The 27,059-nt window shown below is 40.2% G+C and overlaps 1 protein-coding gene and 2 long non-coding RNA genes across 5 annotated transcripts; 2 read left to right on the top strand and 1 right to left on the bottom strand.

Moving 5' to 3' along the window:
• The first annotated feature begins 659 nt into the window (after nucleotides 1–659).
• Nucleotides 660–5,112, top strand: LOC140707064 (uncharacterized). The gene is made up of 2 exons (XR_012087058.2): nucleotides 660–3,392; nucleotides 4,368–5,112. It is a non-coding gene; the product is annotated as an uncharacterized LOC140707064 (long non-coding RNA).
• A 1,478-nt stretch (nucleotides 5,113–6,590) lies between these two features.
• Nucleotides 6,591–12,642, bottom strand: LOC140706524 (uncharacterized). Its single transcript, XR_012086177.2, has 3 exons — nucleotides 12,237–12,642; nucleotides 7,202–7,602; nucleotides 6,591–6,729 (listed from the first exon to the last, which is right to left on the bottom strand). It is a non-coding gene; the product is annotated as an uncharacterized LOC140706524 (long non-coding RNA).
• A 74-nt stretch (nucleotides 12,643–12,716) lies between these two features.
• Nucleotides 12,717–24,406, top strand: MANBAL (mannosidase beta like). 3 transcript variants are annotated; one of them, XM_072996944.2, is made up of 3 exons: nucleotides 12,717–12,803; nucleotides 16,414–16,600; nucleotides 22,711–24,406. In XM_072996944.2, the coding sequence occupies exons 2-3, from the start codon at nucleotides 16,451–16,453 to the stop codon at nucleotides 22,816–22,818; spliced, it is 258 nt and encodes an 85-aa protein (XP_072853045.1). In that variant the 5' UTR covers nucleotides 12,717–12,803; nucleotides 16,414–16,450; the 3' UTR covers nucleotides 22,819–24,406. The 3 variants fall into 3 exon arrangements, with proteins under 3 accessions (XP_072853045.1, XP_020644910.1, XP_078248721.1); XM_020789251.3 differs by having other exon boundaries at nucleotides 12,717–12,810; XM_078392595.1 differs by having other exon boundaries at nucleotides 12,799–13,024.
• Nucleotides 24,407–27,059: the final 2,653 nt, after the last annotated feature.

Below are 27,059 nucleotides of genomic sequence, written 5' to 3'. Positions count from 1 at the left end.
TTGCTGTACACAATGACCTCTGGAACAATAAATTTCCCACATAAAACAGTAAGAGTCAAAGAAAGTGTGCATCTTTTTTTAGTTTTTTAGATTTCTGTCATTTATTATACAGTAGTGCCTCGCTTAACGATTGCCTCATTAAACGACAAAACCGCTATACGATGACTGTTTTGTGATCGCTTTTGCGATTGCAAAATGATGTTTTAATAGGCAAAATTTTCTTCCCGACAATCGGTTCCCTGCTTCAGGAACCGATTTTTCGCTAGACGATGTTTTTAAAACAGCTGATTGGCGGTTTCAAAATGGCCGCCCGCTGTGTAAAATGGCTCCCTGCTGTGTTTTTGGACGGATTCCTCGCTTTACAGGCACCGAAAATAGCCACCCCTATGGAGGATCTTTGCTGGACCCTGAGTTTTCAGCCCATTGGAACGCATTGAACGGGTTTTCAATGCGTTTCAATGGGATTTTTTTATTTCGCTTAACGAGGATTTCACTCTACAGCGATTTCGCTGGAACGGATTATCCTTGTTAAGCGAGGCACCACTGCATTTGCTTTTAACCTGAACAGCTAGCCACCTAATTTCAGGCAGCCCAAACCAAGTGTTTTAACAAGTTGTTATGCAACTCAAAAGCTAATTTGTGCTAAGTGATAGGAGTACATGAGATTGTTCATACTAATATCTTGATTACATTTCTGAATTAGAAACATTGGTATGTATATACCAGAAAGGAGCACATGTTGATCCTCCAGATATCTGGACTTCCAACTCCCATCATCATCATCTCAGAACTGCAGAACTGGAAGGGACTCTATGGATCATCAAATACAGCCCCTATCAAAGAGACAAAGTGGGGAATCAAACTGATGTTACCGGCCAAATCTGGGTTCTAAAATTCTCTGGCAAGGAATCAGGCATAGACGCAAACAGCTGAACCAAAGGCCCAATTTTATTTCAATAGCAGCAAAGAAAAGGTCAGCTGGGACTTCTCTTAAAAGCACAGAAGATCCCGAAAATACAGTGTACATATGTTTTATAATTATACAGACAAAGAGTCATAAAAGTACTACAATTCTATTAGTCATTTGTACCCCCAACTTTGGATCCAGTCCCTCACTGGGTAGTGATGCCAATTACACTGATCTATTGGTTCCCTATAGATATGCAGATCGTGTGCTCATGTGTTCTTTGCTTATGCTCAGGAAGCGTCTAAATGTCTGGGGAAAGAATCTTATCTTTTGGTATGTCTATGTGTAGGCTTTCCTGGGCCCTGATATATGGCCTTCACTCTCCGGCTCCCCTGCTGCCGATGTTCTGATTATTATCGCCTGGTTCCTCCTTGGCCACATTCCTTAGCTGGCCGTCTGCTAGATCAAAGGTGAAGGGGTGCAGGGAAGAGTAACTGAAGGAAAATCCTATACTATCTGTGAATGTTTCTCTGCTAAGGGTTATACTAAAATCTAGTTTGATTCTGCTCCAGTATCAGTACCAATCCCTGGCTCTGCAGCCAAATACCTAAACCACAGCTATTCAGCACTTCTGCTTCATCCCTGGCTATGCTAGCTAAGGCTGATGGAAAACTGCAGTCCAACAGTGATCTATACTAATCACTAACACTGATCCAAACCAGTGCATTGCTTACTATTCTCAAAAGGTTTATTTAATCAACATCTAGCTACAACTTACAACATTCACATTTTATTCCCCCTGCCTACTAGAGGCTGCCAATCTCAGTGGTGTGAAGTTAGAAAAATCTTTCATCATTTGCTACGATGTTTATTTCTCAGGATGTGCAGGTGTATATGGCCACTGTCTGTTTTCATTGGTGATCTCACAGAACACAGCCTGAAAATTCTAATGATCAAAGTTTACACGACTGTAGTTTATGAATTTTAAGATACAATACTTGCAGCAATCACACGACATAATCGCTGGAGTGAACCATCCCCAAAGCATTACTACTCACACCATTCTGGACACCTGTCAAGACCTTCTACTTTTTGGTGCATGGAGGATTGCTCCATATTAGCTTCTTTGTATAACATGTATTTACTAGAAATGAAGGAAAGTGAGCTTCCAAGAGCCTCATGGCGCAGTGGTTAAAACGCTGTACTGCAGCTAAAACTGTGCTCACGACCTGGGGTTCAAATCCCAGGTAGCCGGCTCAAGGTTGACTCAGCCTTCTATCCTTCCGAGGTCGGTAAAATGAGTACCCAGCTTGCTGGGGGGGGGGGCAATGTGTAGCCTGTATAATTAAATTGTAAACCGCCCGGAGAGTGCTTGTAGCGCTATGGGGCGGTATATAAGTCCAATAAATAAATAAATATTGGGCTCCTTCCGCAAACGAAGTGTTTAATTTGCCAATTTTCTAAAGTGACTCTTCATAAACCACTTCACAATAAGGGAAATTCACAGCAGAAGGAATCAGACCAAACAGGGTCACTTGAAGTCCAATATGCCATTTGGATGTGATGATTGCACCAAATGGCCTACCAGACCTCTAAATGACCCCAGGCAACCCTATTTAGTCTGCACTAGCCCACTCCAGAAGATCCCATGTAGACACACGCCTAGAGACAGAGAAAATACCTAATGTCCCTGACTCATTTATCTTACCTGCCCCCCCCATAGACAGCAGGACCTTCCACACTACCAAAAAGAATGGGCACTAGTTGTCACTACTACTGTAACAAACACTTCCATATTATGCCAAACACGTTCTATGACAGGTAGGAAGGAAGCACTTTGATGGTGGCCTATGGGGCAATTTAGCTCATGAGCCAGAGGAGTTCATCCTTGAAATGTGCCAGCTACCCATAGCTCAAACAAAGCTTTCTCTGACAGCAACAAACCTTGCTTCTCCACTTCATCTTACATTTCTGGAGATCTGAATCCACATCACTGGATGCTTTTTCACAATCAGCTGGAGGGAAAATTAATATTATGGCTCCATGCAGCCATGCTTCAAGGAGTGCTGTATTTCCCATTACAACAATCTACAAATTTATATCCTTAGACCAAGACAAAAGAAGCAACACATTTGCTAATAGTAATAAGTCCCTTTTCAGACAATGGAGTTTATTCCCTAGAAATTACAATTAGAATTGCAGCTTTCAAACAGGACCTCTTTAAAACTGTTCTCAGCTGCTTCTCCTGGCCCCTGGCACTATTAAAATGGTCCCTTTAATTAACCAAATACTTTCTGAACTGATTTGGTCCTTTTAATCATGTTCTCCTTTCTCCCATCTATAGCTACAGAAATTCCACTGTTTGCCTTTTTTAATGACTTTATCAGAGGACTGATAAAAGTGTGTGTATGAAATGCAAATTAAAAGCTCATCATTCCTAATCTGTCTTTCCTTGGGGACAGTGATGTGAAGCAGCATTAAAGAGGTAAGACATTTTGTTTTAAAATATCTTATTTTTTTTAAAAAAATCCCAGTACTGTATTTGGACTGCCATTTTCATGGGATTTACGAAACAAACTTCTAGTCTTAAAGCAAATTCCTACTAGCAGTAGTATTAAAGAGGGGCTTTCTGCAAGTTGATTTAAACGTTTATTAGGGAAAAGGAAATGCAGGACTAACTATCTAATAATCTCCCCACCAATTATGTAAATGGCATTCTGCCAGTCCATCATGGACAGGCAAGCTGTTGCTACACTTCTACCCCAAGTCAGAAAAAAAGCAGCAGGATTTAAGAAGAAAGAAATGTGGGATAACACATACATATTGAAATGTCATGAGTTGTCAGTGATATTGTCTAGATCACAGCCTGGAAATATTGCCTTTAGATTAGAACTACCAGAATCTCCTATCTACCCAATAACATTATTTATGGCTGGGGAAATTCTGGAGTTGTGATTCAAATCAGTATTGGCATAGATTCTCCAAAATATATGAATGAATTTCCAATTTAGAAGAAAATGGCCACAGTACGAGTTACCTGGAGTAATTTGACCCAGGCGGTCATGTTCAAGTCTCTTACAAATTACACTTGATTCCTTCATAGATATTACTACATGGTTGTTTTGATAGACCACTGGTACCCAAACTGGGAGATGTGCCCCCCCCAAGGATATATGAAGAATTCCAAGGAGTGTGATTCCCAGATTTTTATAAAGAATTTTTAATCACCTTACACAAATTTAGAATGTTGCATTTCTCAAGAAAAACTCCAAAATCAACAAACAGACAAGATTTAAAATCACCTAAGAAAGTTTTCACCAAACTGAGGACTATATTTTCCTCCAGCCACTGAATTCTACGCATTTTCTCTGATTGACTCTGTCTTTGTCTAGTGTGTAAATTCAATTCCCAACTTTTCTGATATAAGGTTTCCATGTTTCTTTGTGTCTCTGTCCCACAGGAAATGCAAGCTATGTGTTTCAACATAAGACAATGGGAAAGATGCTGTGTTATTTATCTGTAAAGATTGAGAAAGACAAGGACTTTTGCATTCTCTGAGGTGAAACTTGCTACCTCAAGCTTATTCTAAAAGGCTGCAGATGACATGCTGAAATTAACTCTAAGAGACCCTCGCCTCAACATCTGGCCAACATTTTTGTGACGTTTCTGTTTCTACCTCTGCAAAGATTTGCAACATCCAGGCTGATAAAGAGTACTGCAGGACTACCAGGCTAGCCTGTTAGTAAGATTTTAGAGGTCCAATAAATGTATCCTACATCCTTGTTTTTGGATTTCACACAAGGACTACATGATTAATTTATTTGTGCCAGGAAAAACTAGCTTTGCTTAGTTTTAATTTAATATAATATTCTATTAATTTTTTGTGTTTATTTTTATTTTCAAATTATGAATTGGTATTTTTCTTAGAAGCAGGCTGAACAATGGCACCGTAAACAATAATGAACCAATTGTACTACAAATATTAATGGGCTAAAGCCCTCTTCTTCAGATGGGGAGAAAGATCTACAAGAATAATGTGAAACATTCATTATAAAGAAAAAAAGGCCAACATTGTTAACAGCAGATGTCACTGTTCAACAATATTTTAGCTCCTCCATTTCTGCCACATCTTCCTTTACATTGAAGAGGCTGAATACTTACAATTAAAGTTTTTATTATTCCATTGCCCTGCTGTATTCCTAAAACCTTACCTTGTACATGGAAGAGGATGCTCTCACTTTGCAACCTTACTTTGTTTCTCCATTATTTGTTCACGTCTTCCTGTCCATTGAGGGGAAAGGGAAAAAAGATCCACAAATAGCCTCTTTCAAGTTAAGAATCAATGTACCTACACCCCGTGGAGCTCCCTTAATGCTCCACACTGAGCAATTTGTTTTAACATTTCGTTTTAAAAAAGGATGGCAAACTATGAACATTCAAATGTTTTTGGCCTACAGTTGTCCATCAGCCCTAGTCAGCATATCCCATGATGAAAGCTTATGGATGCAGCAGTGTAAAAACAGCAACAGTTTCTCACCACAGCAGCAATATGTATGTGGTCATGTGAAATCACAACTTCTCCAGGAATCTGCATTAGCTGCAATCTTAGCTGCAGGCCCAAACCGCAATAACAATGAAAAAAATCAAATTGAAAAACAAAAGCATTGTGGTGCTTTAAACACTATGTGAGTTTTCTGTGGATTTATCCTCTCCTTTAGACATATTAGAATAAAGTAAAATCAGGATAAATACAGGGTAGACACAGGAAATGGGTTAGCAAGGGGGAAATGGCACCATTGACACAAGTGGTTAACATTATGAATGTTGATTTGCATACGTATCCTGGTTTCCTTGGATAATCCCACACTTCCTGTGAGGCAATATAGTAGGAGCCTCAACTCTGCTTATACACAAGTTTTAAGGGATTCTAAGCTAGTCAGTAGGATTCCCTAGTCAATTTCTAACCCTTTTGATATGCTCTAGATAGGTGCTCAGAGGCAGCCACTGCTCCCAAGCAGCAGATTTTGCAGTACCAGTGTATTTTTGCCATCTATCCACGGCATGGATCCACATGAATTTTAATGTACAGTCATCTCCAAATCGTTGCCCATCTGTATTTCCTTGGTTGTGGCACTGGCATGAGAGGTTGGACTGGAAGCTTCTTTGAAGTGGCATATTTTCTCCCCACTTGTACTCTGCAAGGAGCTGTCCATGGAGTGCTCATGGTGTTGATGATGATGAGGCTTGCTGGTCTCAGAGAATGAGCTGCTGTGCCAGGAAATGGCTGGGCTCCCCTGAATCTCCAGGCCAGGCAAACAAATTTGAGGAGCAGTGGTGCAAGGGAAGGAGCGAGTCTCATTTATTGTTACGGGATGGCCATAGTGTTTGGATACCCAACTCCAACCCTCTCCGAATGGCACCAGGGCTCACTGTTTCCTGTGTCTGTCCAACACGACACATAATACTGTATACTTGCTTAGGAGATCAGACAGGGAACCCACGATGCCTAGCTCACTCCCTCACACATGCATGGAGAAATATTATGTTCCCAATTCCTGTGATATCACAAGGCCCCACACCATGAATTCACAAAGACCCACCCCAGGCATTGGGCCCCAGATATAAAGAGGGGATGGGGAAGATAATCCTGTGACAGCCCCTGACAAACAACACTTCAGAACCATTCCAGATAATTCTTTTATTGGTTTTGGAAAAGAGGCTAAGCGGGTATCCTCAGTGGAGACAACAGCCTGGTTCAGCACCAGCAGGACGCCTGCTTTCTCGTCCCTCGCATCCCTCTGGAGAAGAGGACACTTCGGGCCCTGCAAGAGAAAGAGGGAGAAAAAAACAACTAAGGGCAAGCTCATCCATTGCCGTCAACCAGCTTCAACCCAGGCGTATCCACCGACCAATGTTCTGTCAACTTCATCCCGAAGTTCCACCTGCCAACATCCACTGGTTTCCACCAGGAATATCCACCCATTTATCTCTTCCACTCTGCTTCTGAAGCCAGCCTCCGCCAGCTCCCGAATGCTTGGGTCACACACACGCCCCAGCGATATCCCCACGGAATGCCAGCCAGCCCATTCACACGCACATTCTCTCTCTCTCTCTAACACACACACACACACACACACACACACACACACACACACACACCAGCAACTCCACTGACACACACGCACCTTCACTCCACCAGCCATTCACACACACGCCTGGGCTTCCCTCTGATATCCACCAAGCTCCTGCTAACTGGTTTCAGGAGGCTAACGTCCCCCGGCTTCATTCACCAACCTCTGCTGGCCTCCGCCTTGCAGCCTCAGCCAGCTTCCGCAGGGATATTCCACCAGCTTCCGTCTGCCAACGTCCACCAACTTCCCCCCGGTCCATCGCCGACATCAGCCAGCTTCAAGCCATGGATCTCCGCCAGCCTCGAGCTGTTAACTCACAAGCCCACTTAGCAAGTTCAGCTACTTTCGGGAGAGAACTTGCCTTGGGCACAAGGGCTGGGTCCCCTGCAGCCGCTGCCGCTCTCTCTGCTGGAGTGCCCTCTGGCCACTGGCCTCCCTTCTGGTCTCCTGCCCTGGCCAACAAGCCCCTTTTATCTGTCAGCAGAGAGGTGGGGCTCTGTGAGATCACAATTGCTTCCTTACAAAACTGCTGAAATCAAGTCACAGCCAGCTGAACTCACACACCTGCTGACACAAGAAGAGGAATACACTATAAAAGTATGCAGAAGAGGAATAAAGTGGATAGAGGGAAGCTCTTTTCCCTTCCACGCAATACCAAAACCAAGGAAAATCCATTCAGATTGAATGCTGGGAGAGTGAAAACAGACAAAAGAAAGTATTTCCTGACCCGGTGTGTTGTTAGTCTGTAGAACCCCTTGCCACAGGATGTAGTGAGGGCATTTGGCCTAGATGCCTTTAAAAGGGGATTGGACAGATTCCTGGAGGAAAATAGCTGATAAAGGAGGAAAGCACACTTAATTCTAAATATTTTAAGGATGACGAAGGTGTGGGGGAGGAGGCATGAAGCCATTGGAAACGTTGCAGGGGTGCTCCTGTTCTCCCCTCAATTTTAGCCTTCTAGTGGACAAGCTAAATCCCTACATAACACTACTCTTTATGACTTGTAGTAGATCATGATTAAGTTTAGAAAGTAAGGAAAAACCTATCAATTATTAATAAGAGTCTGGACAATAAATTAGTACCAGTGACTGTGCTTTGCATGCCTGTATGTTCATTATAGCCGATGTTGCAGGCAGGTGGCCCAACTGTTTTGTTCCTGGGGCCCTGTATTTTAGGTAAATTCACATTGACCCATTTGCTGGAAGAACTTGCTTTGTAGCTAGAAATTTGCAAACCTAAACATGTCTCCTCAGAGTCCAGCGGAGCTGAATGGAACATACTGCTGGGTAAGCAGGCACAGGACTGCCTCCCTCTGCTGCCCCCAGAGTGTGTTCTGGATCAGGCCTTTAGTACTACTGCAAACAACAGTCATGGAAAGATGTATTCTCAGTATAACAGTTATGAATGGTACACTAGAAAGAGGTCTTGTGAAAGATAATATCACATGCAAATCTTAGCACAGGTCAGGCTTTTGCCCATCAAAGCAAGAATACAGGAAGCTTCTCTACATGTCTAGGAAGTCTGCAGCAAATTCAGTGCCTTAGGCCCCAACGAAAATGAAAGAACACAACTACGGCTCTCTCTCAAACTGAGAGAAATCAAGGCTTGCATTCATAGACACCTGAACCACAAGGCCAGTGATGGTGAACCTATGGCACGCATGCCACAACTGGCACACAGAGCCCTCTCCATGGGCACACGAGCCATGAGTTGCCATAGAGAAATGCATACCCATCCACCAATCCCGGATTTCAGCACTCTCCTCTGTTGGTGCAGTGGTCCAGCGGATGGGTGCAATGGCGACCATTACCGTTCTAGCCCAATGCGGGATTGGAGGACCAGTAAGTATTTATTTGTTAATACTGCCCATGGGGGGAAAAAAACAAACATTTAACGCTTGCAGTGCAGGAGTAGTTGTTTTTTCTAAACCAAAACTCAGCATTTGGGGTTTAATTGCAGTATTGGCACTCTGAATTAAATAAGTTGATTTTGTGTTGTAGTTTGGGCACACAGGCTCAAAAAGGTTCACCATCACTGCTCTAGAATATATGTATGCATCTTATCTCAGCTATCTTCTTCTCCTGTCTAGTTTGGTAGTTATGTGATTTTTAATTATTTTTTCTATCATAGTAACTTGCAGATCATTTGTACAGTATCCTGTTTCTATATGAAGTCCTCATCTAGCTTGAGAAGGAGTTCAGAACAGTATTCCCCAATCCCACTTTCTTCCAAATCTAAACAATTCCTAGAATTGCCATGGCACACTGCCAGCCATCATCTTTCATATATTGCAAATTTACAATAAAAATGGCCAGTATATGGGCTGTTAAGATGTCCTATCAATTTGATCAGTTCCTGTTAAGATGAATTACCAACTAGACCAGTTTAAAACTAGATAAAATGAAACAGTGATTTCCACAAGTCCCATCAAAGCACTCTGTGGTCCGAGTCCAAGACCTTCATGACATTTTGTGTGCACGTGCATGCATAAAAACACACAGATATCTTAGGGAGAAATCTTGGACCTCTATGACTTCTGGCTATGTAAATACTGGAAATACCAGTGATAATCACAAGATGGATAAATGCAAAAAGGATTGACTTGGCATATTTCAAGATTACCCTAATCATATCCAGCTTTGCAACATCCCATGGCAAACATAAATTCTAGTTTCAAGATATATGAAAAACAGTGTTCTATTCTAGGCTTCAAAAATCAATATTTTTACACTTATTCAAAACATTCATTCATGTATTTAAAACATTTATTACATTTATCATATCAATGCAAGAAAAAAATAATAAAATCAAGCAGAAAAACAAACATAAAAGTAGCAGTATGTATACTGCATAGTATATATTCCTGCACATTGTTTCTTCATCAAACCAGTCTGAGTCAGGCTGGTGTAAATGATATATATAGAATGATTGGGAAGCATGGATGGACACATTTTTGAATTCACTATGGGGGCTTGCATTGACCCAAAGATCAAACATTTCTAATTGTCTAACTTTCTGTATGTTTATGGGCTGCCATCAGTGAAATCTTAACACCACTTGATAAGACCGTTTTATTTGTTTCAAAATTGTATCTTGCATATCTTCATGTGATGACAAAAATTGTTCGTACTTAGTAAGTTCTCTACATTTACCATTAGTTTTCAAAGGAATAGTAAGTAAAATATATAATATAATTTTGGAACAAGAGGAAAAAGAATGGGGAATAGAAGGTTTAAAATTAATTTGGGAAAACGATTTAAAAACAGATATTAAAATAGAGGATTGGACAAAAATGTGGAGGATGAGAGTGTTAAGATTAATGTCAACAAGAATAAAGGAACATTTTTTTAAAATCTGTCTAAGGTGGTATTCGACTCCTGTAAAATTGAATATAATAAATCAAACATACTCCAAAGCATGTTGGAAATGTGATGAGGAAATTGGTACGTATTTTCATATGTGGTGGGAATGTAAAGTGGTTAAGAAATTTTAGGAATTGATTTTTAAGGAAATGTGTGATATATTTGGTAAAGATATTGATTTTAATGTCAAAATTTATTGTCAATTTTTGATAATACAGATCTGGACCATCACTCGAAAGAATTAATCACTAATTTTATGACAGGTGCTAGAATATTAATAGCTAGATTTTGGAAAGACAAGAAGGATATTAAAATTGAAGACTGGTATTGTGAAGTATGGGACATTGCATTAAATGATAAATTGACTATGGAACTTAAAATAAAAAGAGGGGAAATAAGATGTAACAATTTCTATGATATTTGGGGTAAATTTGTGGAATTTGTGTTAGTGAAAGGAAGGGGGAAAGCCTCTAAAGAATACTCAATACAATTTTGGAGAGGTAATCTGTAAGAAAAAAATTATTATAGTAAATAGAGTCCCATGGGTATGGGGTGCACATTAGAATTTAGTTTATAATAAGCATTATTACTTGTATTTTTTTGTATTTTTGTTATGTATGTGTTCTTTTGTGTATTTTTTTTTGTATAAAATAAAAATTAATTTTAAAAAAAAAGACCGTTTTATTTGTCTGCATCTCACCCCACATAAACATTAAGGACTGTTGTTCCAGCCCTCCGCCCCAATCTTGCCTGATAAGACAGTAATTTGGGAAGCTTGCAGACTTTGGAGGGGGGCAACTTTTTAACAGGCATAATGAAGGTATTTTCTCATTACATATGTGGTAAATTGTTCTGTGCCAACAAGGTTACCCTTGCTTTCAGACGCTAATAATGATGTGTGCACCAAGTAGAATTGATTTACAGTGACCCTCCTAGGGTTTTCTAAGCATAAAGTACGGCGAACTCTATCACTCCCACATGCTCCAGGTAGCTGGCCCCTCTCCCAGGAGGCCCATTTGATATTTTATTTGATTGATTGATTGATTGATTGATTGATTGATATACTGCTCATCTGACCAATCGCCACTCTGATCAATACACAAGCGATCCCAAAACATAAAACAACATAATTTTAACCCCAGGTAGGAACTGGCCCACTGAATTATAATAGCTTTTTCAGATAATAGTGGGTTCTCTTTCCTACCTGACCCAGCCAGCCTGATCCATGATGTGTCATGATATCAAGAGTTCAACAATAGGTGGAGGGTCAAAGGGAGTCCAATCTCGAAATATTGCACCAACAGATAATACATATTCAAATAAATATCAGGCAAAATCCAAGAAACAAACTGAACAAAAAAACAAAAACATGTGGCACCTTAAAGACTATTATACTGTATTTTAATGTCAACTTTCGTGGACACATCCACTTTGCCAGACCTAAAGAAACAGAATGAAATGTAGATAAAATATCAGTTTCACATTCTCGATGTTCATTGGATACATGGGAGTAATTAGGCCTATGTTGTAAAAATTCTTCAAGAAGACAGAAAACAGGGACCAGGTCTGAGCAGAGATGAGACGGGCGGAAGAGAGAGAAGGGGTGGTTGGGTTGGGGGATAAGTGAAGACGCAATTAAATCTCAAGAAGGGAAAGAAAGAAGTTAGTAGAAGAACCAGGTGTGTTAATGTAGGGAACAGAGACAGTTTTTACCTCAGAATCTTGTGATGAGAGATGGGCTCGGTAGTTGTGAAGAAAATAACAGTGGCAGTGGATTAACAGCAGAAGTGCTACATTTGGTAATGCCAAATGTACAGTCTTATAAATCATCCTCACCTTAGAACTGCAGAGCTGGAAAACCCTATATTGCACAGACTAGCAGGGATACCTCTTCTAAAACTCCAAATATTCAAACACATGTTTATGTGTACTGTTTGACGCTCTCCACCCCTCCTGATTTATAACCGGCTGTGTCACTGACCCCAGGCTTAAAGTTGTTGTGTTTGTAGCAGGAAAGGCACATGATTGAAACAAGCGGAAGGGGGAAAGGCATTCTGCCCACAGCTGCGTACTCGAAAGGGGATTCCGCTGGTTCCCAAAGCAACCACATCTGAGATCGCCCAAACGCCAGAGCTTTGCTCTCTAAATATTTCCATAGTCGGGAAAAAGGTGACCCCGAAGATCCTGCCTCAACGAGCCGGAATCTTTGCAAGGCAGAATAAATTCGGTGGCGTGGGGCCCTCCTTAACAACGTTTGGCTCTTGGTGGTTGCTAGGGGAGGGGGATAGTACTTCCGGGCAAAACAGAATCGCTTCCGGGAAAGAGAGAGAGAGAGAGAGAGAGAGAGAGAGAGAGAGAGAGAGAGAGAGAGAGAGAGAGAGAGAATATCTTTTGGGGGTGGAGGTAAGAGGTATGTGGGGTTCTGGGGCAGAAGCGGGGGTGGGGGACAGGAGATCGGCTTATAATGCTGCCCCTTTGATGTGCTTTAAATATGTGTGCAAAAATAGGTTGCAGGCTCTTATTCTGTTCTGTTTTATATGAAAAAGAAGGTTCTTCCTCGTCTTTTGTCTTCTGGGGACCAGCCTCTGCATTCGTCGCTATGGAAAAAATTGCAGCAGAATCCTGTATGTTTGTCCTGAACATGCCAAGACGTTGCGTTTAGGTCTCTTTTTTATTGCACAAGCTCCTGCTTCTCTCTCCCTCTCCCCCCCTTTTTTTGTTTCCTCTCCTAGCTGCTTGAAAAATCAGCTTTTGTTACTCCCCAAATACCTAGTAATTAGTCTAGTCTTTTCCCCCGGGGTGGGAGAGAAGGAAAGTAGGTCAGAGGATCTTATTTGATCCGTTAGTCATTTAATGGGGGTAAAAGCAGCCTCTGGAAATGGGGGAAGGTATCGGGAAAGTGGGAGCAAGAGGACTACTTCACAAAGAGTGACACCTAAGGCGTTAACACAGAAAACCTTCCTGAATAGTTTGTAGGATCAAGAACAGCATTTTGGAAGAAGGTGTTTCAGGCTTGAATTCTGATAGTTATTGAAACTCAGTGCTTGAAGTGGGCAGTAAACCACCCCATTTCTGATTGCCACTTCCTTCTTTTTGAGGATTAATACCTAGAATTTGTATGGTTGTGTTTTCCCCCCAGGTATTCTAAGTATTAATCCACCTACCTCCTGTTGTTAACTCTTCGTGACCCCATGGACCAGAGCACGCCAGGCCCTCCTGTCTTCCACTCCCTCCCGGAGTTGAGTCAAATTCATCTTGGTAGTCTTCTGTCATCCCCTTCTCCTCTTGCTTTCACACTTTCCCAACATCAGGGTCTTTTCCAGGGAGTCTTCTCTTCTCATGAGATGGCCAAAGTATTGGAGCCTCAGCTTCAGGTTCTGGCCTTCCAGTGAGCACTCAGGGTTGATTTCCTTCAGAATGGATAGGTTTGTTCTCCTTGCAGTTCAGGGGATTCTCAAGAGTCTCCTCCAGCACCACAAGTCAAAAGAATACATTCTTTGGTGGTCAGCCTTCTTTATGGTCCTGCCTCCTGTAGCCACCATTAATTCACAGATTGCACCTCTTTACAAGCAAAACTATTGTACAAATAGAAACCCAATATCAAGGTACAGGAAATGAGATTCCATCTAAACATTAGGAAGAACTTCCTGACGGTCAGAGCTGCCCAGCAGTGGAATAGGCTGCCTCAAAGGTTGGTGGGGTGTCCTTTGGAGGTTTTTAAGCAGAGACTGGATGGCCATCTGTTGGGAGTACTTTGATGGATGTTCCCGCATGGCAGGGAGTTGGACTGGATTGCCTCAGTGGTCTCTTCCAACTCTATGATTCTATTTAGAAATCAGGTAGGATGAATATTTCATTTGTCCAGTTGATGGACAGCACAGTGGAGAGTGCTGGGGTCCCATTTGTGATCTTCCTGTATATTCTTAAATTAGGCCACCATGTATTTTTATGTGGCATGTTAAAGTTCTAACGGGATGTCTTGTTCTTTTCATTTAAGTCAAAGATAGGCAAAGTTTGGCCCTCGAGATGTCATTGAATTGCATCTCCCAGCACTTTGCTAACTAGAGCTGCAAGAATGGAAGTCTTTACAACATCTGGGGGCCACATTTTGCTCATCCCTGATGGAATGGATTGCCTGTCTCCCTGTGTTTTGCTAAGGTTTTTAAGATCTTCATCCAAGACTTTCATCTGGGAGCCCCCTACTACCTGGTTAGGCATGTAGATGATTGCTGGGGAAACTCTTTCAGTGGTGCTACCCTCATCTTTGAAGTACTTTCCTAGAAAGGCTCTACTGACATTTAACTTAATGCCATTCAGTGTCAGACGAAGGCCTTTTTATTTTTCCCTTGCCTTTAAATTTATTTCAGATAATTGTATCTCCATTGCATGATTTTATGATGCTTTTAATGTCATAGTTATTAATATGTGTTTTATGTATTTTAATTGCTTCTGTATTCTTGATACTGTAAGCTAATGTTGGGCAGATAATAAATCTGGATAATAAACAAATAGGCAAGTAATTTAGAGCAGTAGAGGTGATTTTAAATTGCTTGATTGAAATCATCCCACCCTGGAAAACATCCAGCTATTTATGTTAACAAATAGGTGCGTTGAATTTGTTGTTTTTGTTGGATTAGGCAGTGGATCAGCAGTAAATTAGGCACACCATTTCTTCTCTCTCTTTTTTTACTTCCACATTAATGTGTTCAGGTTTCATCCAGTTACAGATTTAGATCATGCTACATAGTCAGACAGCATCTTAAAAAGCAGAGACATCACCTTGCCAACAAAAGTCCGCATAGTCAAAGCTATGGTTTTCCCTGTAGTGATGTATGGAAGTAAGAGCTGGACCATAAAGAAAGCTGACCACTGAAGAATTGATGCTTTTGAACTGTGGTGCTGGAGGAGACTCTTGAGAGTCCCCTGGACTGCAAGGAGATCAAACCTATCCATTTTGAAGGAAATCAACCCTGAGTGCTCACTGGAAGGACAGATCCTGAAGCTGAGGCTCCAATACTTTGGCCATCTCATGAGAGGAGAAGACTTCTTGGAAAAGATCCTCATGTTAGGAAAGTGTGAGGGCAAGAGGAGAAGGGGACGACAGACGATGAGATGGTTGGACAGTGTCATAGAAGCAACCAACATGAATTTGACACAACTCCGGGCGGCAGTGGAAGATAGGAGGGCCTGGCGTGCTCTGGTCCATGGGGTCACGAAGAGTCGGCTAAACGACTAAACAACAACATAGTCTGGGGAGGTCTAAATTTCCTCATCCTACCTTCTTTCACTTTTACATTCTCCCTTTCAACATGCAAGGGCTTAAAAAGAAAGAAGTGAGGTTTTTCCTTTTAAACTTGTTTCCAGAGTAAGAATTTAAGGGGCAAAATCCTGTTGGTGTAACACTGCTGTGTAAATCAGATCTGACACCAGAAACATTTAATTTAGTTCAAATTAATGTATTTCAAGGTTCTTTGGACAGCAAGATATGTATTTGTTGCTCAGCTTACAAACTTGAGAATAAGCATTATACTTGCTGAATAATATGAAACCTCTCACACATCTTTCCAGTTTCAAAGAAATCAAGACAGTTTAAATAAACAATAAAACTGAACAATTAACTGTAAAATAATTTCAAGAAAGCATAAATATTAATTAGCTCTAAAATAATTTCAAGAAATCATAAGCATGTAAGACATAGAACATTAGAGAACCTACAAACAGTGGTTTCAGGCTAAGAAAAGATTTAAAAAAACCTTGTGGGAGAGCTTTGTTACAGGTGCAAATTTCAGTAAACAGAAGAAGAAATAAATTTCCCATAGCAAAAAGGGGCTAGGATTTGGAAAAAGGTAATACTAGCCAACACCTTGGATGGTGGGGACATTTTGGTAAGTGGGTATCCTACTCTTGAGTAATTTAAGCATTTTATTTGCTTCCACCGTTTTTGTCGCTGACATTTATAAATGGCTACCATGACAAATATGTCCCACCATCAAAATGCCTGTTTTTGTTGCAGAAACAAGAGCTCTGAAATTATTGGAAATAGTGTTGACATGGCTGCTGAACAGGACTTCTCACCCCCTGAAATTCCTGAACCTACATTCATGGAGAACGTCCTCCACTATGGCCTTTTCTTTGGTGCCATTTTCCAGCTCATCTGTGTACTGGCTATAATCCTTCCCATTCCAAAGACTCACAAAATGGTAAGCTGTTCTTATATGTGGAGAGTGAAGCTTCTAACAAAAAACATGTTTGGGTCTTGTAATTGAGTGACCATTGAGCAATATTATTATCTGATTTTCTCGTATTGGTCCACTTTTTTCTCTTTAAATTAGGATGTAGGTAGACATCATAAACATCATGGATTATAATTTTCACTTCCTGCCAGGACATTTTCCCTAAAACAGGGGTTAGCAGCTCACAGCTTGGGTGAGTCTTTCAGCTTTACATAGCTTTCTCCGATTCAATCAGCTTCTGCTGGTCAGAACACAATTTTAATACGTGCAGCACCCTTCTAGGGAAGCTTCACCTCCTTGTCAGGTTATTGTGCAATAGAGGACCATGTATTGGGCTCAATTACCATATGGATGTTTGTAGAAAGAAAGTTACCTTTTGTTGCTTTTGTTGTTACTACAACTTCCAAAAAAACCATGCAGGAAAAAGGGTCAGGTAGCAAATGATTATTTGAAGTTATATCTTCATTGATTTACAAAGCTTGTAAAAGTTACTTTTGGGGGTCTGTATCTAGGGACGTGGTGGTGCTACAGGTTAAACCCCAAAAGCCTCTGGGCTGCAAGGTTGAAAGATCAGCTGTTCGAATCCATGTGACGTAGTGAGCTCCCATTGCTTGTCCCAGCTCCTGCCAACCTAGCAGTTCAAAAGTGTGTCAATGTGAGTAGATAAATAGGTACCATCATGGTGGGAAGGTAACAGCATTCCGTATCTAGTCGTGCTGGTCACGTGACCACGGAACCTGTCTACGGACAAACGCTGGCTCCATGGCTTGGAAACTGGGATGAGCACCGCCCCCTAGAGTCGGACACAACTGGCCAAATTGTCAAGGGGAACCTTTACCTTTTCCTATCTCCCAGAACCAAAGCGTGGAGGACAGGATTCTGGGAACAGCAGTTCCCCAAGTAACGTTTATAAACTCTGAGCAATGTACTCCTAGCCTGATTGAAGCTAGAAGTAGAATAGCATCTTGCCTGCCCAAAAGGAGCATCTGGGCCATCATTATGTTTCCTGTTTAGCTTCAAAGCATTCCTCTGCCCCCATTTCTTAGCATACAATTTGTTCCAGAATCCTCTGTTTTTATCATGTACACTTTTGGGGGAATTCTAGTTGTCTGTGGCTCTGCAACCAAATATTTTGAATGTTTATAGATTTTCAGATACAGTAAGCCCAAACATGAAATAGTTTGTTATAAATACAACAAGAAGTTACGGTTATTGATCAACTAATTTAGCTCTAAAATAATAATCTTGAATCCGGCCAAAAACTGTGTGAGTTTTAATTTAGAAAATCCTGGTCGGGGTTGTTCTTTGTTTAGTGTACAGCTGGTAGTGATAGTATTTTGAATAGAATATCCATTCCTGCCTAAGTTGTAAAGACCATTGTCTGGTATATATTTTTAAGTAAACCCCCCCCCCCTCAAAAAAAAGGCGGAGGGGAAGATTAAAGCTTTGAAGTTATTGTAACTAGCCAAATTTATTTTGTGAGTATGATGACATATCTCCAGCTGCATCTTTTAACCGTTGGCAAGGTCTCTTCCACCCCCACCCCTAGTCGTTTAATGGTTAGCCTTATTCCTGGTTTCAGTATCTTTGCATGATTAATCTTTTCTTTCAGACACCTGGTATTTCATGAGCGTACAGTAAAGATACTGGCCAGAGTTTAGATAACGTGTCAATAAATTAGCTATAAAATGTGGTTGCGAGAACATTCAAAAATCTTTTTCTTTTGAACAGAAGCTGTTTCATTTCCTGAAGATATACTAAAATCAGAACCTAATATATTGGCCTATATTAGTCCTCTATTTTAGGCCTTGATGAAGAATATTTAGGATCTGCGTCCCACTGGAGGCCACACTGAGCTCTGAAAACACAGGGTGATGGTGGAAAAAAAAGATAGGAAGTGGCTGGAAGTCCCAGTTTGATGGGAAATCTTCCTTAAACATTTATTTTGTTTATTTTATCAAAATAATAGTTTTCCAGGAATGGCCCACAGGCTGCAAAAATGACCTTGAAGGTAATGAAGCCTCAGGATTCATTTGTCCCAGCACAGATCTTTGCTTACAACAAAGTATCACAGCAGCTTCTTGGCAGCTGCCCCCAGACTATGGAACGCCCTCCCAACTGAAATTCGCCTGGCGCCGACACTGATGATATTTCGGCGCCAGGTCAAAACCTTCCTGTTCCAGAAGGCTTTTAATTGAAATAACATTAACTGTGGGTCTTAATGATGGCAATTTTAATTGTATTTTAATTGTATTTTAATTGTATTTTAATCATTTTATTTTATTGCATTGAATTTTAATTGTTGTAAGCCGCCCAGAGACCTTTGGGTAGAGTGGGCGGCATATAAATTAAATAAATAAATAAATAAATAAATAAATAAATAAAAAAATAAATAAATAAATAAATAAATAAAATTGTGGCACATCTATCCTTACAGGGCTGAAAGATGTGTCCCGTGACTTTTACGCTGGAAATATTCCCTTTCTATGTTCCTTATCCAGTATTGCCCCACATCCACCCAAAGGCTACCTTTGTTAAGAATCTAGTAGTTTAGTTAGCTGTATCTGATGACTAGGCCAGTTAACCAGTTACATCAGCAAACCAAGATGCTTCTTTGAGTCATAGATGCATTAACATGTTTAAACAGGGGAGAAATAAAGCCTGTGGGTTGATTTGAAAAGATACATGAGCAGTAAAAAATACTAGGAATGCAGAAATTGCAAGATTGGATTGGAACAGTGATGGGAACCATGGCCTTCCAGGTGTTGTTCGACAGCAGATCCTGTTCTTCATGATTGCCTGTGTTGGCTAAGGCTGATAGAAACTGTAGTCCAATGGTTCCCAACCTTGGGTCCCCAGATATTCTTGGACTCCAGCTCCCAGAAATCCTGGCCACACAGCAAGTGATGAAGGCTTTGGGGGATTTTAGTCCAAGGACATCTGGGGACCCAAGGTTGGAACCACTGCTGTAGCCCAACAGTGCCTGAAATATAAAATTACTGAGATTTTAATCGCTGGTGGGCTGAACAAATAAGCCTTGAGGATCAACAGATAAATCTTCGCTAGATTAGACCTGTTGTCTGCCTAAGCCAGTATTGTCATACCTGACAGTGGCAAGAATGCTACCAGTGGTTATCTTTGTTGCCTAAAGCTCTAGTATATTAACACTAAAAATGAAAGCCACTTATATTATTTAGGTGTCAATGCTGTGTAATGATTGCACGCCAATGTAATTTTTAGTTATATGCTTAAACTATTAAAGCATTCTCATAAAAAATTAAAAGGGAGAGTAGGAAAGGATAATACATTTGTTTTTGCAGTCACATTATATTCAAGGTGTGGGCATTTGCATTTAAAAGTAATTAGCTTGTTATCATTCCAAAGCTCCCAAAGCAGATAATTACTATTATAGTTAAATGCCTTAAAAATAACACTTTGCTTTCTCAAGCCTCAAAGTAACTTGACATATATAATTGTAATTACTTTTAAAGAAACATTTGAATGCTACAGGGGTCTGGCTTTTTTTAAAAAAAACAAAAAAACCTCATTCACTCCTATGCACCTTATCATCACTTCAACATCCACAAGAAAGCACAAGACAGCAACATAAAACACAACACAGATCAACATTTGAATGAACCATGCAATGTTTCTCCTCCACAGTTTGGGGGGGGCATTCCTATAACTGGAAAAGTAACTGAGATGGTATCATTATACTATTAAAGGAATTACATTTCTTTGTGACATTACAATTGTAATGTAATTTAGTTAAACTTCCGTTGTTGGAAGAGGGGGTTCACTATGAGTAAGTTGTTCTATGTAAGTACTTACAACCTGAACACACAGGATGGAGCAGGATTGGCTGTGGTTTCTTGTCAAGAGTTTGCCATGTCTTTCTTGTGGAAAGGCTTTTACAGCATACTTCTAGATATGTTGACTTGGCAGTCAGGCCTACTGAACTCTTAATATTTTCAGCCTTTGTAATATACCAGGGTTTTAACTATACAGTGGTGCCTCACATAACGTTTTTAATTGGTTCCAAAAAAAAAAACCTTATGCGAAAAAAACTTTATGCGAAACACCATTTCCCATAGGAATGCATTGGAAACCGGTTAATCCATTCCAATAGGCACGGATTGGCGTCCTTAAGCGAAAAAACCCATAGGAAACATTGTTAAACGATACAATGTTTCCTCCATTGGAATGTATTGAAACCGACTCAATACATTTCAATGGCTTTGCGAAGTCAATTTTTGCAAATTTAAGTGTGTCATAAAAGGGTCAAAAATGGCTTTAAATGCTTGGATTAGCTTCTGCACTCTCTGAAACGGATGCAAAGGTTAATTTGGCTTTGATCTGACTTTTCGTTAATTTATGCTGAATTTCCCCCCCCCAACTTTTGACAGCTGTCAAAATCTGACAGCTCCATTGTTTCCTATGGGGGAGAAAAAAATTCACAAAAAATTAACGAAAAGTCAGATCAACCCCAAATTAAGTATGCACACATTTTAGAAGGTGCACCAAGCATTTAAAACCGTTTTTCAACATGTTAAGACACTTTTGTAATTGGAAAAATGAACATCGTTAAGTGAAGCAGGGGACCTAAAACAAAAAACGTTAAGCGAAGCATGGTCCCAAAATCGCTATGTGAAAATCGCCCATAGGGAAAAACGTTATACGAAGCACAATCTGACTCTGAAAAAATAAACGTTAAGCGAAAAAAACGTTAAACGAAGCAAACGTTATGCGAGGCACCACTGTACAAAGTTAGTAAGCTGCCCCCCCCACAAGATCTGCTTGCAATTTTTTATACAGTAGAACTGCAGCGTGGGCTTCCCCAATCCTTTCCAAAAAGAAACATAGTTCTGAGCTTCTAATCGGGGGTGACCCATGTCCCAAGCAGGGAGGAGTCTATGTATGTGTGTGTGTATGCTCATTCTGTAGTGGTAGGCTCCCCCTGCCCCCCCCCACTCCTCTCTCCTTTTTGAACTGCAGGCCACTAGTGCCTGAATCATCCAGCTACTTTTACTAACTGTCTTACTGAATTGCACAAATGTGGTTGCCTGTTGAATTGTTTTAAGCAATACATTCTACTTCCCTGATATGGCTGGGAAATGGACAAGTTGAATGACTTGATTGGGAGCTGGACAGCAGTGCATATCCTGGGGGAAGGAGCCATTGTGAGACTCTGCCATGTGTTTTTCTTTCTAAAATCACTTCTGAGTTGAAACCTAATACACAAGCCAGGATGCTCCTTAATCATGGTAGGGGCTCAGCTTGCTCCAGTTTCCTCCACATCCCGAGCACCTTACATTTGCAGAGGAATCTGCCTTTGGAGGCTTGCCTCAAATCAGACATTAGAAGACAACAGTGATCTTTTTGCAATGGCTGTGAACTTTTAGACCCTGAATAATAAATGGCACTTAACTCCATTTCTCTGGAGGATTGGAGCTCTTCTGGCCAGCTTCCTGGGAGTGAATCATATCCTTTGGGAAGCAAGCCAGATCTCCTTTCGCGGAAGGCTGCATGAGCATCAATGGCAAGAGCCTGGTTACTTGAAAGAGGTCTGAGCTGAGCCCCATGACGATAAAGATACTGTCAGCTGTCCTCCCTAATGCAGTGTTATCTGCACTGTGTTCTTAGAAGCTTGTTTCTCTGCCAGTATGGTGTTGCCTTTTCCAGTTGGCACACATGGACTTCAAAGCTATCCAGAAGCCTAAAACAATATTTATACCAAAGCTTGCTTAATGAGCGGAAGCAATCTGTGCATATATGTGACTTCTTCCAGGAACCTGGCTCTCTTCCCATGCATGTGTGGGATTCCTTTTTTTCCCTTCCTTTCAACAAAATGCTGAGACACTGATTTCCCATAACAGAAATATTTTCTCCAGTCATCTCTCATGGACTGCAGTAAACATTTGATTGGTGGAGGAAAAAGAATTCTCATCATTAGATTTTTTTTTTTTCAGGTTTAGAATGGGTTCATTTTAAGATTGATTCATACGTGTCATTACCTTGTGAACATACACAGAAAACCAGTTTTGACTTTATTTTTTTCCTCCACAAAATTTTAATAGGATGTTGAAAGCTTTGAGATGAAAAGTTCAGAAGTGATAAAGAAGCCCAAAGCAGCCACTGCATCATTAAGTAAAAAGCCGAAGAAGGAAACCAAGAAGAAACGATAAGCAGCTTCATGATGCAATTTTCAAGACAGGGTTATGGCAACCATCAAGCTTGCTTGGATGACATTGGTCAAAGTTTAAGCCTTTCAGTAAAGCTGTGCTTAGTCCTGTTTTGGGTGGGGTGGAAGGACATCCTAAAGTGACTTGAGGATTGTTTGACCTGATCTGTTGTGGATACATGTAAGGTTTCTCAAATTGCTAAGGCCGTCTTCTGTCATTGAGGTATGAAGTGCAGGTCCCATGAAAAGAAACTGAACCACAGGCTTACCATTCTTGTGTCCCTTTCTGTGTTGGTTAAAGATGAAAGACTCATCTATTGCATTTCTTTATTTTATATATCATTAATATGTTTAATATACCTGATATACCTGATTTTATAACCTATGACGTACCAGTATTCATTGTTGTTTTTTAAAACTTGCTGTAATTCTCTCACTGAATTTAATTTTCCTTGGGTCATAATATGCTCTACCAGTTTTAGTTGCCTCCATCAGAGCTTTGTGCCTGATTACATAAGTAAGTCATTGCTGTCTTTTCTGTTTTGAAACATATTTAGCATTCTTTTCTTTTTTAAGCTTCAGGAGGACTAAATGAATAGGAACTCTGATTCCTACTCAGTGAAACAGAAACACCAGTAGAAACTCATAGAAAGGACAACACTGAGATAGTTCTAGATCTTATTCTAATACATATTCCACTCTGTTATACAGCCTTGCATTGTTCACTTCCATAATTGACAATGTGACTACATTGACAAATAATGCAGGAAATGTTCCGGGATTGGATGATCTGATTTGCATTATTTTCCATTGACTAAATGACTTAAAGTCAGTGTTAATCAGACAAAGGTTTCCCCCATTATCCATAGTTTTTTCCTTCCTTGCTGGGGCTTCATCTTCTCTTTTTTTTTAAATCAAATGCATTTGGATCAATTCAGGTAATGCTATCATTTGAGCCAGCATGGAGGGGCTTGTAGCTGTTGTATTTAAAAGCATTCCAGCTGGCTACAGAAGCAGTTAAAGAGACCGGATAGCGGGGAAATTTGCTATCATTTCAATCCTCTGCTCTCCACACTTGGGTGCATGGCTCTGCTTTACTCTCCCTTCCTCCCTCCTTCTTTCTCTCTTAAAGCTTTGCTGATGTAGCCATTGGGTAGCTGGCTAATCAAAAGGGGAAGAAAAGAAGTGAGGAATTGGCAGAGTGAGAGGAGGAAGATTTAAGGTAGTTCTGCTCTAACTCCCTCATGGAAATTTGAATGGCCTGAGCAGAACTACCTTATGAAGCTGGAAACAAGGCTGAACTGAAAACTTCTTTTTGCTTCTCTGCCAATTCATCACTCCACCCCCCTTCTCTTTGGTGAGTTAACTGCCCTGATATTCAGACAGTAAGTCTTTAAAAGGAAATATGCATGGAATAGCGAACCAGTGGTATACAAAAGTTGTGGTGGGGAGACCTAAAAGTGGCGGAAAACCAAAACGACTGAACAAGGACTAAGTTGGCTATCTGGAATCCTGAACTAGAACAAGTAGTATAACATTTTGTTGCAACGTCCGTGAGTTTTAATATAAACAATAAAGCATGGCTTTGGTTTTGTTGGCTTATGCTGTGTATGATTATATACAAAGTGGGCTGCTTTATTATCCTATTTTCTGCATGTATTACCTTCTGTCTCCATATTATTTAGTATATTTATAACCAACTTCATAGACCAAATTTCTGAAATCCCATGACAAATGTACCCAAATTGGAAAGATATTATATTTGTCAGTTTCACTCAGGAGTCCTCAAGGACATCGGGATGGGCGGAGCTAGCATGAAACTCACATGTGCCACATTTCAGTTTTTACCTCATTTTGGTTCTTTTGCCAATTATGTTTCCAAAATAGTAATTCTGAACTTTTCAAATTAATGGAAGAGAGCTGGTAACCTCATTCTTATACCACTCCAGAAAGTAATTGAGAATCTACCTAAGTAGTTACTAAAACAGGATTTCTGCCATAGTATTCTCCCCTTGCCCTCTTATTATGTAGTCATGACAACCTGTCCAACTTTCTCTAGCTTAGAGTTTGTTAATTGTGCCTTTAAACCTTCTACACAGCATTGTAAAGACCGGTTGTAACACATGATGATCTGAATTTGGTTCCAACTGAACTGAAAATATCTGTTTCTTTGGTAAAAATTAGTACCATTGGTTCCTTATTGCACATTCTAAAACCCTTTTGCCTATACTGGGTCAGTAGCCTTCTGGTATGCTTAGTATTCCCATCCAGCAGGCTCAGCTGAATGACACTCATTGTTGCTGTTCCTGGAGGCAGGTTTCACCCTCCTTCATCATTAAATGAAGTTGTATCACACATTATATCTGTAGAACCCTCTGCTTACATGGCTTGGAAGAACTGTCAGATATTTTTGGAGATTCTGTCTCTGGTAATAAGGAACTCTTATGATGTAAAGACTAAAAAAACAATAGGGCTGTTAGGTAGCTTATCTGTCCAGAGTGACACAGTTCACTATGGACATCTAATTTTAGTCCCTCCGTGAAAATATTTTGAAACTTTGGAGAATTAGCATAACATCATCAGGAATTCTGTCTAGATACGGAAGAACAGCTGGATAGTTCATGGTTTAGTTATCTGGCTGTGGAGCCAGCAGTTAAGGGTTCAGTTCCCCACTCTTGATAGGGGCTCGACGTGATGATCCATAGGGGTCCATTCCAGCTTTGCCAGTCTAAGATGGTGAGGATGATGATTCCCACAGGTTGGATCAATCAGAACCCACAATCATATTTGTGGTTTTTAGCTGACGATATTTGCAGATATGTACAGTAACAATAAAAACATTTAAATAGTTTTTAAAATTTGGCATTTACACTGCTTTTTAAAAAGGAATTGATATTGAGAGCGGTAGCTGTATTAATGTGTTTCAACAACAAGCACAAAAAGACAAGTATTGTGGCATCTTGAAGATTTATTTCAGAATTAGCAGCCAACTCTGATAAATATTTCCTTTTCAGGGGTGGAGGTGGAAATAGCAAAGAAATATATACACCTGGTCACATGATTGGCCAAATAAATTAGCAAATATAAAAATAAAAATTGTATCAAACATACTTTGATAAGAGAAGTTCTTAAATTAGGAGAAATACACTCCTGGAAATTATTATAAATGGGACATCTGAAAATATAATGTATAAGATTTTCAGGTTCAGGGCAAACTCCCAACAGAAAAATGGTGGAATGTGTCAGCAAGTAATATCCAGTGTGTTAAAATTTGGAAATGTTCAGATTTTCTGGGACTACAATTCACAGTAGAGCTGGCTGGATACGTCTGAGAGTTGTATCCCAAAAAATACAAATCTTGAACATTTTCTGAAGGTCAACAAATTTTAGATATGTGAAATAATCCACAAATTATGATGCCTGTTTACATCCAGTGTATAAACACAGTAAGGCAGTAGACTCGGGTGGGTGAGTAGAGGGAATTCTGTGCATGTCTTTCCTGTCCAGCCATCATTCTCCCAAATGTTCACTCACAAGCAAAATGAGAATGCAGTTGTTTACCAGACCTGGCTGCAGAGGACTGAGCCACCATTTGCATTCCCACTGTTGTAATGCCATTGCTGCTATATGACTGGGGCAATGGAGGAAGAGAAAAGTTATACAGTATTCTTGGTCATGAACATGCTTGTGCCCAGAACCTGTGATCTTCAAATCTCGTGATTTATACTTAATTTGCCTGAACTTTATTCATAATTTACCATATGATACATTTTTATGAACAGTTGCTTGTCAAAGATTTTGAATAAAATAATATGTATATAAGAAGCAGAGCAGAGTAGGAGAAATTAGATGGACAGGCTTTCTTTCTTTCTTTCTTTCTTTCTTTCTTTCTTTCTTTCTATTAGACCTTCTCTAAACATAGAGGTCCCACCAATCATGTCTGCTTAGAAGTCATGCATCACAAACTTCTTAAACCCTCCTAATCAAAACTCTGCAGGTCTGGCAGGAGCTAGTCAAGGACAAACAAAAGGCACTCTGAATATTGTTAGAGACATTCATGCTTTCACTGTGACTGTGCAGCTTCTGGGGCTTGGACAATTCACATTTCATTGTACAGTATTTGAAAATATTTCTACTTTACTTTTGGGCTTTAGCAAAAATCCTCAAAGCAGCAAATCAAATGTTACACATCCGGTATTACCCCAAAGTGTTTCTGCAGTGTAGTTTGAATAACTCATATTTTGC

This window comes from Pogona vitticeps, chromosome 4 (assembly GCF_051106095.1).
Source record: "Pogona vitticeps strain Pit_001003342236 chromosome 4, PviZW2.1, whole genome shotgun sequence".
Taxonomy (NCBI): domain Eukaryota; kingdom Metazoa; phylum Chordata; class Lepidosauria; order Squamata; family Agamidae; genus Pogona; species Pogona vitticeps.
Note: the sequence above shows the minus strand (reverse complement) of the source record. Positions and strands in the feature narration are given on the sequence as shown.